Source organism: Triticum aestivum, chromosome 3D (assembly GCF_018294505.1).
Source record: "Triticum aestivum cultivar Chinese Spring chromosome 3D, IWGSC CS RefSeq v2.1, whole genome shotgun sequence".
NCBI lineage: Eukaryota > Viridiplantae > Streptophyta > Magnoliopsida > Poales > Poaceae > Triticum > Triticum aestivum.
Genome location: NC_057802.1, coordinates 197,501,772 through 197,518,132, shown reverse-complemented (window position 1 = coordinate 197,518,132; position 16,361 = coordinate 197,501,772). Strand labels below are relative to the sequence as shown.

General features: G+C 46.5%; 1 protein-coding gene across 2 annotated transcripts in view; it reads right to left on the bottom strand.

The window, feature by feature from the left end:
• LOC123078219 (piezo-type mechanosensitive ion channel homolog) overlaps nucleotides 1–3,160 on the bottom strand; it is a 58,532-nt gene extending 55,372 nt beyond the window's left edge. Inside the window, exons 1-2 of one of the 2 annotated variants that reach the window (XM_044500636.1) lie at nucleotides 2,869–3,160; nucleotides 2,296–2,376 (exon numbers count right to left, since the gene is read on the bottom strand). In XM_044500636.1, the coding sequence (XP_044356571.1) occupies nucleotides 2,296–2,376; nucleotides 2,869–2,929 (142 nt within the window). In that variant the 5' untranslated portion in view covers nucleotides 2,930–3,160. The remainder of the gene's footprint in view (nucleotides 1–2,295; nucleotides 2,377–2,868) is intronic. The other variant, XM_044500637.1, reaches the window with a different exon arrangement.
• Nucleotides 3,161–16,361: the final 13,201 nt, after the last annotated feature.

Sequence of the window (16,361 nt, the reverse complement as noted above, 5' to 3'; positions counted from 1 at the left end):
ACTCTGTCTCACACGTATACCTTCCATCAGTGTTGGGTGCTCGTCCGCTAGTTGATGTTCTTCGGTGCTCCTCGCCAACATCTCACCTGCATGGCCTCTTCCGCCGCCTCCCCTACAGGCACGACTGCTCCTGCATCATTGTCTTGCATCTGCTTTCTATTTTCCGTCAAATCATTATTTGCCAGCCTTCTTTTCTTTTCTGGTCCTGGTCAGCATAACTTTTGTTGGCCTTACTGTCCTTGTTGTCTTCTATAAGATTTTCGTCACCTCCTTTTGCATTGTCGTTGATCTACACCCATTTCCATGCCTCCGAGCTTCTTTTGCCGCCGGTTTCTTGGGCTACAAACTTTTGCGCTTCATTCTCTTGATGTGCATCTTCCTTTGACGACCCATCTAATCTTGTATATTCTCCTTGTTGAGGTGTATATGTGGATTCTGGATTGCCTAGCCCTTTCCATCGGTTTGGACTTTTGGTTGTGTTGGCTAGTGCATGAAGCTTAACATGGTATCAGAGCCCAAGGTCTTGAGTTCCAAGTCTTGGCATTTGCAGTTTATCCAAAAATTACGGTTGTCCCCTTCCATGTCCACATATAGGCCTCTTGAGCCATATCTAAGTCTACTCACGTGTTGACTTCCAGCGTCACATGTGAGAGGGGGTGTTGAAGTGTATATGTGAATTGCATGGCCCTTTCCATCAGTTCAGAATTTTGGTTGTGTTGGCTAGTGCATGAAGCTTAACACTCCTGATGTGTTGTCTTCCTCTGATGAGCCATCTTCTCGTTATCCCTCTTTGGATTGACTCAACGGGTTTTTGAAGATTCCTTGCTAAAACGACATTATCAAGACGCGGATTTTGGAGTTTCATTATTTTTGTTTTTAGTGTTATACTTTTGCAACCACTGTTCTATTGCATATACTTTGCATTTGAGGGGGGGGGGTGTTAAGGAGTATTAGTATGGGTCTAGGTCTGTTTACGTAGTCCTATTAGTCTAGATTTCCTTCCTTGTACCCCAAGTCTACTGCACTATATATTTGCCACATGCGCTATGCAATGCAACTAAGTTGCTCCTCTAAGACATTTGCCACTGCCTTTGAGGGTGGGGTAGTAACGCGGCAAATTTATCCTGGTAGCGTAGGAGGGCTGTGGTGAAAATATCCTTCATGGGTAAAGGAGCTCAGTGCTAAGTCTCTGGTAATGGCAGCCATGAAGATAGGAAGGTAACAAAATGGCAAGATAGAAGAGGAAGCATATGGAACTGACGAACAGGCCACTGTCTTTCAGTGCTATAATCCACATATTGTGTTTTGCCACTGCCTATCACCTAGCTTGCCTATGCACGCTTAGGTGTTCTGATACAAAGAGTTGCTCGCAGGGCTGTGAGAGGTTGGATGACATAGAACCAAGAGGAGGAGGAGCAGAATGGTGAGAGGTCACCCGAAAAAGGTGAGCAGCAAGGCTGGGAGGTCATACCGGAGGAGGAGCGACAGTGGAGGATTCGGGGTCTAGGAATACAGTGTGGGTCATACTCCTCTCCTTCCGCAACATAGCTAATCCGGTACGGCAAATTATGGAACCCTAGCATGCCAACCCGGTCTAAGCCGTCTATCTGCTCTAATCTAAACCGTCCATCTGCTCTCCTCTGTCTCTTTCTCTAGCCTGTTCCCTTCAACACACACATCGATGGCGACAATAGTCGGTGCTGCAGCTCCTCATCCATAGCGGCATCTCGTTCCCCGGCGCTACAGCTCTTCCCTGCAGCCACATCTCCTTCCCTGCCGCCGGAGTACCTCGTCAGCCGCCTAATAGTTAGTGTGTTGTCTGGTTTTATAATTGATCGGAGAAAACAGATTTTTGGCGTGTAAAGTTGAAGTTTTCAAAGAATAAATCGAGGACAGGGTACACCGCATTACTAGCCATAAGAAAGAGAATTTATTTGGTACAAGAAATACTAGTCTCATGTCAATAAGAAATAAATGAATTTGTTCTTACGCTTTGCAAATGCATTTTTATAGAAACACCTAGATACCACAATACAAACTATCCACAGCAAATTAAATAGCATAGGAAGACACTAATGTAAAGTTAAGAAATGAATATTAAGGTTGTAACCGCACATGTCTATAGTAACTTGATTGACAAGAGTTCGCAGTTATAAGAAAAGGATTATTAACTTTTATGTTGAGGTGCTGCAGATTAGTTCTTCAAACAGTATATGGATCCAAACAAAGTGTAGTTTAGCTCCAAAGAGATATATTGACAATACTTAGCTAACGTGGAAAAAAAAGCTGGCATACCTCTCCTTGGAGCAACAAAGCGGATAGCAAAGAAGATAACCATATTAACAAGAGAAATCAAGCTCCAGTCAAGTAAGGAAGCTGCAAAAAAAAGGTACACATTGAAGGGTTAGATCAAAAAATCCATGTTAAAGCTCAAAAAGGTTTCAAGTAGTTATTGTATCCAAACATCCAGAAATAGGTGTGTTTTCAAACCAAAACAAAGCATACCAACCACTCGGCTACCTAGCAATCCATAAGCAAGCCTTATGTTTTTAGATTAAATTATCATGACAAATTCCAACAACTAAGTCTTCAAACCAAAAGTGTGGGCACTGATTGATCCCAGAACATATAACTTTGTTGTCCTTTACAAATAGGAGCTATCGTATATAAGCAATAAGTATAACAAGACCCCAAGAAGAGACGAGTGGCATAAATATGAACGAATCCATCTTGCAGTGGAATTTTACTGTTTCTTCTTTTGCCATTCTCCCGATTGGCCAATAGACGCCGTATGAAGTGGCAATATCAAATTTTATGCTAATCCGCATTTCAAAAGGGCTCGGATCGGCAGGGGGGGAGGAGCCGCACCTGTCAGGAGGAGCAGCGACAGCAGACAGCGGCCGGCGCACCCACCTGTTCGCCACGCCATCTCGAGACGGCAGCCGCGGCCGCTACTCTCCTTTCGGTCCAACTAGTCCGATGCCGGCAGCATCTCGCGAACCCAATCTTGCGCGCGGGGAGAGAGATCAGGATTTTAGGACGATTAGGGTGGCGAGGGGATCTTACTAGGTGGGTTTATTTTCTTTTTCCTCTTCTCTGTTTTTATTTGCCCTTTTGTGGTACCTGGACGCGGGTGTGTGTGCGCTTCCCGTGCTCCATCCTAGCGTTGACCATCGGCTCAAGAGTGTGACTTTTGCCCGGTGGTTAGAGCATCTGCAACCGGACGGACGGCTTGTCCTACTCAAACACATCCCACATGATCGGACATAACACACATATACAACTCGTATCTGAGACGACGGATATGAAAGGTTAGAATGTGCCTCTCCCATCTCTCCAGCCACGTTCCTAAAAAAAAGTGTGGCTCATGCCGCCTCCATCACCATTTCCTAGCTACGGCGAGGTTGTACGCACAGATTTACGAGTTCAGGCCTCTCTCGAAGGAGGTAATAGCCCTACGTGTCGGTGCCGTGGAGGCTTGTCGATTGGGTGTGTGCAACAGTTACAGAGGGTGTGAACCCTTGTGCCAGAGGGGAGGGGTGGCTTATATAAAGTGCGCCTGGCCCCTCGCAGCCCTCAGTTACACAGGGGTTCAATGAGAGTTATGTCCTAAACGTTACTGGTAACGCCTGCAATAAATGGTCTTCGTGACGACGGAGTGAATGTCTGATCGTTGCCATCCTGGCTGACTTTAGGCCTTCTGTACTCCGAGTGGGTTCTTGTATGGTTGAGTGAAGTTATCATGGTCGAGTAGAATTGGGATATCCGAGTGGAATCTCTTGTCGAGTGGATTGCACTTCAGGACGATTTCTGTCGGTATCTTTTGTTGAACCTTGTATGCCTTGAACTCTAGGGTAGTGTCCTTGGGTAGGGTGTCTAGGTCAGACCTAAGACCCTACCCTAGATACATGTCATCGTCAACTGTTGCACCCGCGTTGTGCTCCGACCGCGCCCTATGACCCCGCTCGCTCTCGAGCTATTGCTGCTCCTAGCAGCTGCCACTGCCGTAGCGCTCTGCTGCCACCTCGGCCGCGTACGCCCCCGCCCGCGGCTTGCCTCGTTGCGGTCTGCAGCCGTCCACCATGCGCACAGCCACCCGCGCCCGCCGGAGCTGCCCTGTCGCGCGCATCCTCCCCTGTGCGCCTCGCCTCGCTGATGCCCCCGTGTGCCGCCGTTGTTCCCGACCGAACCAGGCCGCGCGCCTCACGCCCTGGCCGCGCTTTCTCTGCCTCGCCCTGCCCCCTGCAGCGGCTCCATGCCGGCCACGCCTCCTTGGCCTCGCCTGGCCCCGACTCCAGTCGCGAGCCCCGCCGCGGCCTAGCTCTGCTCCCCTCGACCGCACGGCTGCCGACCGCGCCGCCCACACGCATCCCGTCGAGTCCGCCCGCGTCTGCCACCGCTGCACGTCGCCGTCACCGCTGCTTCGGCCAACACCCGCATGAACCAAGGACACGAGAGGACGCGCGGCGGAGTGGCCGTTCAAAAACGGCTAGCCGCGTCCCAAATGGCCGCCGACGCGCAAACCTCGTCCAACTCCGGCGTGTCTCTGCCGCGGAACGCTTGCCGGAGCCCTCTCGGGCTCCACCGCCGACGTGGCCTGTTGGGGCCCACCCTGGGCCACTAAATAGTGGGTCCCGGCGGCCCTTTGACCAAGTTGACCCGGTCAACCTTATTGACTTGGCCGGTCCTAGCAGATGACATATGGGCCTCCCACCTAACTCTAATTTAATTTAATTAGGCTAATTAGACACTAACAGGTGGGTCGGTAGCTTAATTAGTTAGTTTAATTAAAATTAATCCACTTTTAGCCCCATTGTGTATGACAGGTGGGACCCAGTCATCGGGTTTGACCTGGACTGGCTGGGTTGACTGCTGACGTCATGATAACGCAATAAGTTCATTTTTGAATTAAAAATAATTCTAGAAAATGTTTAAAACTTTGAAAATTAATATAAAATAATGCGTAACTCGGATGAAAATAATTTATATATGAATGTTGCTCAGAAAAATTCAACGAATCTGAATACGCAATCCGTTCATCTGTCACATGCCTCTAGCATGATGAACATGGAACCACCCCCTTAGATTCATCTCTCCGAAAAATGCCAAACTCCGGGAAAACATTCCCAAATGTTTTCCCTCTTCATCTGTATTGTGTAGTACCGCGTTAGGTCACCCCTAGCACTGCTTATTGTCATGTCATGCATCATGATGCATCTGTTTGCATTATATTTATTGTTTCTTCCCCCTCTTCTCTCCGGTAGACACCGAGGCTGACGCTGCTCCTGACACCGCTACACCCCTGACGACCAGACCTTATCAGCAGAGCTTCCAGGCAAGCAAGCCCCCCTTGATCATTCTGATATCGCCCATTCCATTCTCTCTCATGCTTGCATTAGATTTTGCTACTATAATTGATTGCTCTCATTCTGATGCATAGTCTGCTTTTGTAACATGCTTTGTGTTGGGGAACGTAGTAATTCAAAAAAATTCCTACGATCACGCAAGATCTATCTAGGAGATGCATAGCAACGAGACGGGAGAGTGTGTCCACGTACCCTCGTAGACTGAAAGCGGAAGTGTTTAGTAACGCGGTTGATGTAGTCGAACTTCTTCACGATCCAACCGATCCAAGTACTGAACGTACGGCACCTCCGTGTTCAGCACACGTTCAGCACGATGACGTCCCTCGAGCTCTTGATTCAGTAGAGGGTTGAGGGAGAGTTCCGTCAGCACGACGGTGTGGCAACGGTGTTGGTGATGTGATTCGCGCAGGGCTTCGCCTAAGCACTACGACAATATGACCGAGGTGGTAAAATGTGGAGGGGGGCACCGCACACGGCTAAGAAACAACTGTTGTGCCTTTGGGGTGCCCCTGGCCACGTATATAAAGGAGGGGGGAGAAGCCGGTGGCCAGGAGGGGCGCTCCATGGGGGAGTCCTACTTGGACTCCTAGTCCAAGTAGGATTCGCCCCCCCTTTTCCTTTCTTCCACCGGAGGGAATAGGAAGGAGAGGGAGAGGGAAAGGGAAGGGGGGCGCCGCCCCCTCCTCCTTGTCCTATTCGGACTCCCAAGGAGGGGGTGCGCGGCTACCCCCCACGGGCTTCCCTCTCTCTCTCCCTTAGGCCCATGTTGGCCCAACACTTCCCCGGGAGGTTCCGGTAACCCCTCGGTACTCCGGAAAAATACCCGAATCACTCGGAACCATTCCGATGTCCGAATACTACCTTCCAATATACCAATCTTTACCTCTCGACCATTTCGAGACTCCTCGTCATGTCCGTGATCTCATCCGGGACTCCGAACAAACTTCGGTCACCAAAACACATAACTCATAATACAAATCGTCATCGAACGTTAAGTGTGCGGACCCTACGGGTTCGAGAACTATGTAGACATGACCGAGACACATCTCCGGTCAATAACCAATAGCGGAACCTGGATGCTCATATTGGCTCCTACATATTCTACGAAGATCTTTATCGGTCAAACCGCATAACAACATACGTCATTCCCTTTGTCATCTGTATGTTACTTGCCCGAGATTCGATCGTGGGTATCATCATACCTAGTTCAATCTCATTACCGGCAAGTCTCTTTACTCGTTCTGTAATGCATCATCCCGCAACTAACTCATTACTCACATTGCTTGCAAGGCTCATAGTGATGTGCATTACCGAGAGGCCCAGAGATACCTCTCCGATACACGAAGTGACAAATCCTAATCTCGATCTATGTCAACTCAACAAATACCTTAGGAGACACCTGTAGAGCATATTTATGATCGCCCAGTTACGTTGTGACGTTTGATAGCACACAAGGTGTTCCTTCGGTATTCGGGAGTTGCATAATCTCTGGTCAGAGGAATATGTGTAAGTCATGAAGAAAGCAATAGCAATAAAAACTAAACGGTCATAATGCTAAGCTAACGGATGGGTCTTGTCCATCACATCATTCTCTAATGATGCGACCCCTTTCATCAAATGACAACACATGTCTATGGTCAGGAAACTTAATCATCTTTGATCAACGAGCTAGTCAAGTAGAGGCATACTAGGGACACTGTTTTGTCTATGTATTCACACATGTACTAAGTTTCCGGTTAATACAATTCTAGCATGAATAATTAAACATTTATCATGATATAAGGAAATATAAATAACAACTTTATTATTGCCTCTAGGGAATATTTCCTTCAATCTCCCACTTGCACTAGAGTCAATAATCTAGATTACATAGTAATGATTCTAACACCCAGGGAGTCTTGGTGTTGATCATGTTTTACTCGTGGAAGAGGCTTAGTCAACAGGTCTGCAACATTCAGATCCGTATGTATTTTGCAAATCTCTATGTCTCCCTCCTTGACTTGATCGCGGATGGAATTGAAGCGTCTCTTGATGTGTTTGGTTCTCTTGTGAAATCTGGATTCCTTCGCCAAGGCTATTGCTCCAGCAGTGTCACAAAAGATTTTCATTGGACCCGATGCACTAGGTATTACACCTAGATCGGATATGAACTCCTTCATCCAGACTCCTTAATTTGCTGCTTCCGAAGCAGCTATGTACTCCGCTTCACACGTAGATCCCGCCACGACGCTCTGTTTGGAACTGCACCAACTGACAGCTCCACCATTCATCTTAAATACGTATCCGGTTTGTGACTTAGATTCATCCGGATCAGTGTCAAAGCTTGCATCGACGTAACCATTTACGACGAGCTCTTTGTCACCTCCATAAACGAGAAACATATCCTTGGTCCTTTTCAGGTATTTCAGGATGTTCTTGACCGTTGTCCAGTGATCCACTCCTGGATTACTTTGGTACCTCCCTGCTAAACTAATAGCAAGGCACACATCAGGTCTTGTACACAGCATTGCATACATGATAGAACCTATGGATGAGGCATAGGGAATGACTCTCATTTTCTCTCTATCTTCTGCAGTGGTCGGGCATTGAGTCTGACTCAACTTCACACCTTGTAACACAGGCAAGAACCCTTTCTTTGACTGATCCATTTTGACCTTCTTCAAAACTTTATCAAGGTATGTGCTTTGTGAAAGTCCAATTAAGCGTCTTGATCTATCTCTATAGATCTTGATGCCCAATATATAAGCAGCTTCACCGAGGTCTTTCATTGAAAAATTCTTATTCAAGTATCCTTTTATGCTATCCAGAAATTATGTATTATTTCCAAACAACAATATGTCATCCACGTATAATATTAGAAATGCTACAGAGCTCCCACTCACTTTCTTGTAAATACATGCTTCTCCAAAAGTATGTATAAAACCATATGCTTTGATCACACTATCAAAGCGTATATTCCAACTCCGAGAGGCTTGCACCAGTCCATAAATGGATCGCTGGAGCTTGCACGCTTTGTTAGCACCTTTAGGATCGACAAAACCTTCTGGTTGCATCATATACAACTCTTCTTTAAGATATCCATTTAGGAATGCAGTTTTGACATCCATTTGCCAAATTTCATAATCATAAAATGCGGCAATTTCTAACATGATTCGGACAGACTTAAGCATCGCTACGGGTGAGAAGGTCTCATCGTAGTCAACTCCTTGAACTTGTCGAAAACCTTTCGCAACAAGTCGAGCTTTGTAGACAGTAACATTACTGTCAGCGTCAGTCTTCTTCTTGAAGATCCATTTATTATCTATGGCTTGCCGATCATCGGGCAAGTCAACCAAAGTCCATACTTTGTTCTCATACATGGATCCCATCTCAGATTTCATGGCCTCAAGCCATTTCGCGGAATCTGGGCTCATCATCGCTTCCTCATAGTTCGTAGGTTCGTCATGGTCAAGTAACATGACCTCCAGAACAGGATTACCGTACCACTCTGGTGCGGACCGTACTCTGGTTGACCTACGAGGTTCGGTAGTAACTTGATCTGAAGTTTCATGATCATCATTAGCTTCCTCACTGATTGGTGTAGGAATCACTGGAACTGATTTCTATGATGAACTACTTTCCAATTCGGGAGAAGATACAATTACCTCATCAAGTTCTACTTTCCTCCCACTCACTTCTTTCGAGAGAAACTCCTTCTCTAGAAAGTATACATTCTTAGCAACGAATATCTTGCCTTCGGTTCTGTGATAGAAGGTATACCCAACAGTCTCCTTTGGGTATCCTATGAAGACACATTTCTCCGATTTGGGTTCGAGCTTATTAGGTTGAAGCTTTTTCACATAAGCATCGCAGCCCCAAACTTTAAGAAACGACAGCTTAGGTTTCTTGCCAAACCACAGCTCATATGGTGTCGTCTCAACGGATTTAGATGGTGCCCTATTTAACCTGAATGCAGCCGTCTCTAAAGCATAACCCCAAAACGATAGTGGTAGATCGGTAAGAGACATCATAGATCGCACCATATCTAATAAAGTACGGTTACAACGTTCGGACACACCATTACGTTGTGGTGTTCCAAGTGGCGTAAGCTGCGAAACTATTCCACATTGTTTCAAATGAAGACCAAACTCATAACTCAAATATTCACCTCCACGATCAGATCGTAGAAACTTTATTTTCTTGTTACGATGATTTTCCACTTCACTCTGAAATTCCTTGAACTTTTCAAATGTTTCAGACTTATGTTTCATTAAGTAGATATACCCATATCTGCTCAAATCATCTGTGAAGGTCAAAAAATAACGATACCCGTCGCGAGCCTCAACACTCATCGGACCGCATACATCAGTATGTATTATTTCCAATAAGTCAGTTGCTCGCTCCATTGTTCCGGAGAATGGAGTTTTAGTCATCTTGCCCATGAGGCATGGTTCACAAGCATCAAGTGATTCAAAAAGCCCATCAGCATGGAGTTTCTTCATGCGCTTTACACCAATATGACCTAAACAGCAGTGCCACAAATAAGTTGCACTATCATTATTAACCTTGCATCTTTTGGCTTCAATATTATGAATATGTGTATCACTACAATCGAGATTCAACAAAAATAGACCACTTATAAAGGGTGCATGATCATAAAAAGATATTACTAATATAAATAGAACAACCATTATTCTCTGATTTAAATGAATAACCATCTCACATAAAAAAAGATCCAGATATAATGTTCATGCTTAACGCTGGCACCAAATAACAATTATTCAGGTCTAAAACTAATCCGAAGGTAGATGTAGAGGTAGCGTGCCGACGGCGATCACATCGACTTTGGAACCATTTCCCACGCGCATCGTCACCTCGTCCTTAGCCAATCTTCGTTTAATCTGTAGCCCCTGTTTTGAGTTGCAAATATGAGCAACAGAACTAGTATCAAATACCCAGGCGCTACTACGAGCATTAGTAAGGTACACATCAATAACATGTATATCAAATATACCTTTCACTTTGCCATCCTTCTTATCCGCCAAATACTTGGGGCAGTTATGCTTCCAGTGACCAGTCCCTTTGCAGTAGAAGCACTCAGTTTTAGGCTTAGGTCCAGACTTGGGCTTCTTCACTTGAGCAGCAACTTGCTTGCCGTTCTTCATGAAATTCCCCTTCTTCCCTTTGCCCTTTTTCTTGAAACTAGTGGTCTTGTTAACCATCAACACTTGATGCTCCTTCTTGATTTCTACCTCCGCAGCCTTTAGCATCGCGAAGAGCTCGGGAATTGTCTTATCCATCCCTTGCATATTATAGTTCATCATGAAGTTTTTATAGCTCTGTCAATGACACTATCATCAGGAAGATTAACTCCCAGTTGAGTCAAGTGGTTGTGGTACCCAGACATTTTGAGTATATGTTCACTGGCAGAACTATTCTCCTCCATTTTGCAGCTATAGAACTTATTTGAGACTTCATATCTCTCAATTCGGGCATTTGCTTGAAATATTAACTTCAACTCCTGGAACATCTTATATGCTCCATGACGTTCAAAACGTCTTTGAAGTCCCGATTCTAAGCCGTAAAGCATGGCACAGTGAACTATCGAGTAGTCATCAGCTTTGCTCTGCCAAACATTCATAATGTCCGGAGTTGCTCCTGTAGCGGGTCTCGCACCTAGCGGTGCTTCCAAGACGTAATTCTTCTGTGCAGCAATGAGGATAATCCTCAAGTTACGGACCCAGTCCGTGTAGTTGCTACCATCATCTTTCAACTTAGATTTCTCTAGGAAAGCATTAAAATTCAAGGGAACGGTAGCATGGGTCATTGATCTACAACAACATAGACATGCAAAAACTATGAGGTACTAAGTTCATGATAAATTAAAGTTCAATTAATCATATTACTTAAGAACTCCCACTTAGATAGACATCCCTCTAGTCATCTAAATGATCACGTGATCCATATCAACAAAACCATGTCCGACCATCACGTGAGATGGAGTAGTTTTCAATGGTGAACATCACTATGTTGATCATATCTACTATATGATTCACGTTCGACCTTTCGGTCTCAGTGTTCCGAGGCCATATCTGCATATGCTAGGCTCGTCAAGTTTAACCCGAGTATTCTGCACGTGCAAAACTGGCTTGCACCTGTTGTATGTGAACGTGGAGCTTATCACACCCGATCATCACGTGGTGTCTCGGCACGACGAACTGTAGCAACAGTGCATACTCAGGGAGAACACTTATAACTTGAAATTTAGTGAGAGATCATCTTATAATGCTACCGCCGTACTAAGCAAAATAAGATGCATAAAGGATAAACATCACATGCAATCAAAATATGTGACGTGATATGGCCATCATTGTAACGCCCCGAGACCGACGCTTCAGAAGACTTCCATATTTTTCATGATCACCGTGTGTTTCTTTTGTGCTTGCTCTTTTATTTTTCATTGCATCATGTCATTAATTTTAAAAAACTCAACTAAGTAAATTGCATGGATCTTCGATCCATTTAAATCGAGGGAAATGCACATGGTGATTTCTCTTTATAACATATATCCTCCCAATATTATTAGGGGGCTATATTAAAATATTCCATTAATTGGAGTTCACCATAACACACTTGCAAATATCCCAATGCCTTTGTTATCTTAATTCTTGGTCTCCAATCTTGCCATATATTCTTTCTTCACTTTCCGGAGCTCCACCAAAAATCCGATCATTTTTGGACCTTCCCAACCCTCACTTCCTATTCAAATGCTTTTGAATTTATATTTTTTTCAATCTGGCCTTTTCTATTTTCTCGGAACAAGCACATTTTTATGAGCCCGAGAAAATTAACCACATGCGCAAATTCTTTCTCTAACCCTCTCTTTCTTTTCCTTTTCTCTAATTCTTTTCTGCCAAAGAAATAAGGGAGAGAGAAGAGAGAGACCCCCAGCCGGCCCAGCTAGGCCTCCCAACTCCAAGCCGGCCCATCCCCGCGGCCCACCTAAGCCAAACCCTAGCCCGATCGAATCCCCATCTCCTTCCCTCCAGCGCCGCCAGTGCCCGACCCCTCTCCCTCTCCTCGCGCCCGATCCCCATCTCCCTCCGCGCGCCAGCACCCGACCTCCTCCTCGCTCCCATGGCGTCGCCACCCACACCCACCGCCGGCGCCATGCAGCCGCCGCCGTTTTGCAGCCGTGCTGCGCCCCACCTCCATGGCCGCCACACCGCGCCCCGCCTCACAGCTTCGGCCTCGCCAAGCTCGCCTGTCTCCGCTGCCTCCCGCGTCTCCTCGTCGCGCGCTGCGACCACCAGGAGCTCCACCGCGCCTCGATCCTCCTCTGCTCCGCCTCCGTTGCGCCAAGGCCCCTTGGCCACCCCTTCCTCTGTCGCCGTGTCGTCGTTCTGGCCGTCGAGCCATCTCCTCCGTCCATCCCCATCGCCCCGCTGCCGCGCCGTCTTCTTCACCTCTGTGCCTGCTTGCTGCAGCTGCCACGCCTGCCTCCTGGTGTTTTGCACCACCACCACGTCGTGGCCGTTGTTGTTACTTCACTGTCGGGCACGAGTTGCCTTGCTGCTGCACAAACCAGAGGCCCTTTGTCTTGCTTCGTTTTGGATCGGCCAGTACGAGACGCCAAGTGCCGCACCGAACGCCAAGTACCTCTACGAACGACACTGGATGTAAACGAACGTGTACAACTTTCATCCCGTGCATGTCTACAAGTACCACGACGTCCGTCGATCGCCAAGTACCCCTACGCATGGGTGCATCAAGTCCTCTACGACTTGTGTACAACTACCGTCGCCAAGACCGGACCGACAAGTACCCCGACAACGTGTGTACCACTACCGTCGTCCCTTGAAGACTCCGTGGACGTCAAGTTCCTCGCCGTGAACCCGAACATCTATGGAATGTGTACGACTACGAAAACGTGTGCCACTACTTCCACCACCGTCGCGAGCACAACTACTTCCACTTCGAACGCGTTCCGCCCCGAATGCACGCTTCGAAGGTATAACCCCAAGACGACGCCCGTGGAACGAATGCATGTGTTGTATGAGATGCTCGTGTTTGCACCGTGTCCGAGAGAGGTCTTTGCACGTTCCTCGCTTCCATACCACTAACCCGTGGGAACCCGGTAGTCGGGAGCACCCCCACCATCTTTTGCATGTTTCGCACATCCGCACACTTGCTCTTTTGCACCAGTATCTCAATGAGTTATCGGATCATCGGAAAGTTGCCGTGGCACCATTTTCGTTATCGTTGCCGTGGCACCCTTTTCGTTCCACTACGGTAACAAATGCTTCATAACATGCTCATGTCCACGTTTTCATAATATTGCTTAAAACTTGCATATGTCATTCGCATCATGATAACAACATTTAAATGTTTACAATTGATGTTTGCATTAAAAATTGCTAATTGACATGAGGATTTTCCGGAATTATTGTTTGTTGTTCCGGCCTCATTTAAATTGCCAAAAATGTGTAGTTTACTTATGCTTCACCTCTTGCCATGTTAATCAACATTTAATATTGTTGGGTACATAATGAGAGAGAACTAAATAATTGATGTGGTGTTTCGTCAATATGCAACTCGTTGCATATTGAGCTCCACTTAACTTGTAGTTTTGCTTGTGCACTTTGCCATGCCATGCATATTTAAACCGGACATGCATCATACTTGTTTGTGCATCATGCCATGTGTATGTGGTGGTTGTTTACCATGTTGTTTTGCTTCTTTCCGGGTTGCTTCTTTCGTTAGCTTCGGTTTCATTCCGGAGTCGTGAGGATTCGTTCGACTACGTCCGTTTGTCTTCTTCATGGACTCGTTCTTCTTCCTAGCGGGATCTCAGGCAAGATGACCATACCCTCGAAACCACTTCTATCTTTGCTTGCTATTTGTTCGCTCTTTTGCTATGCCGCGCTACCTACCACTTGCTATATCATTCCTCCCATATTGCCATGTCAAGCCTCTAACCCACCTTGTTCCTAGCAAACCGTTGTTTGGCTATGTTACCGCTTTTGCTCAGCCCCTCTTATAGCGTTGCTAGTTGCAGGTGAAGATGAAGATTGCTCCATGTTGGATTATGTTTATGTTGGGATATCACAATATCTCTTATCTTAACTAATGCATCTATATACTTGGTAAAGGGTGGAAGGCTCGGCCTTATGCCTGGTATTTTGTTCCACTCTTGCCGTCCTAGTTTCCGTCATACCGGTGTTATGTTCCTTGATTTTGCGTTCCTTACACGGTTGGGTGATTTATGGGACCCCCTTGACAGTTCGCTTTGAATAAAACTCCTCCAGCAAGGCCCAACCTTGGTTTTACCATTTGCTACCACCTATCCCCTTTTCCCTTGGGTTCTGCAGACTCAAGGGTCATCTTTATTTTAGACCCCCCCGGGCCAGTGCTCCTTCGAGTGCTGGTCCAAACCGAGCGATGTCCGGCGCCCCCTGGGCAACCAGGGTCTATGCCAACCCGACGTCTGGCTCATCCGGTGTGCCCTGAGAATGAGATATGTGCAGCTCCTATCGGGATTTGTCGGCACATCGGGCGGCTTTGTTGGTCTTGTTTTACCATTGTCGAAATGTCTTGTAAACCGGGATTCCGAAACTGATCGGGTCTTCCCGGGAGAAGGTTTATCCTTCGTTGACCGTGAGAGCTTATAATGGGCTAAGTTGGGACACCCCTGCAGGGTATAAACTTTCGAGAGTCGTGCCCGCGGTTATGAGGCAGATGGGAATTTGTTAATGCCCGGTTGTAGAGAACTTGTCACTTGACTTAATTAAAATACATCAACCGTGTGCGTAGCCGTGATGGTCTCTTCTCGGCGGAGTCCGGGAAGTGAACACAGTTTCGGGGTTATGTTTGACGTAAGTAGGAGTTCAAGATCACTTCTTTATCATTACTAGTTGACGTCCGTTCCGTTGCTTCTCTTCTCGCTCTTTTTTACGTATGTTAGCCACCATATATGCTTAGTGCTTGCTGCAGCTCCACCTCATTACCCCATCCTTTCCTATAAGCTTACATAGTCTTGATCTCGCGGGTGTGAGATTGCTGAGTCCTCGTGACTCACAGATACTTCCAAAACAGTTGCAGGTGTCGGCGATGCCAGTGCAGGTGACGCAGCTGAGCTCAAGTGGGAGCTCGAGGAAGATCTTGTTCGTTGTGTTGTTTCTTTTCATGTTGATCAGTAGTGGTGCCCAGTTGGGACGATCGGGGATCTAGCATTTGGGGTTGTCTTCATTTATTTTGGTTCCGTAGTCGGACCTATGTGTGTACTCTGATTGATGTATGATTTATTTATGTATTGTGTGAAGTGGCAATTGTAAGCCAACTCTTTATCCCTTTCTTGTTCATTACATGGGATTGTGTGAAGATGACCCTTTTTGCGACAAAACCACAACGCGGTTATGCCTCTAAGTCGTGCCTCGACACGTGGGAGATATAGCCGCATCATGGGCGTTACAATCATCATCTTGTGCCTTTGATCTCCATCTCCAAAGCACCGTCATGATCTCCATCGTCACCGGCTTGACACCTTGATCTCCATCGTAGCATCGTTGTCGTCTCGCCAACTATTGCTTCCACGACTATCGCTACCGCTTAGTGATAAAGTAAAGCAATTACATGGCGATTGCATTTCATACAATAAAGCGACAACCATAAGGCTCCTGCCAGTTGCCGATAACTTTTACAAGACATGATAATCTCATACAACAATTTACATCTCATCACGTTTGACCATATCACATCACAACATGCCCTGCAAAAACAAGTTAGACGTCCTCTACTTTGTTGTTGCAAGTTTTACATGGCTACTACGGGCTTCTAGCAAGAACCGTTCTTACCTACGCATCAAAACCACAACGATTTTTCGTCAAGTGTGTTGTTTTAACCTTCAACAAGGACCGGCCGTAGTCAAACTCGATTCAACTAAAGTTGGAGAAACAGACACCCGCGAGCCACCTGTGTGCGAAGCACGTCGGTAGAACCAGTCTCATGAACGCGGTC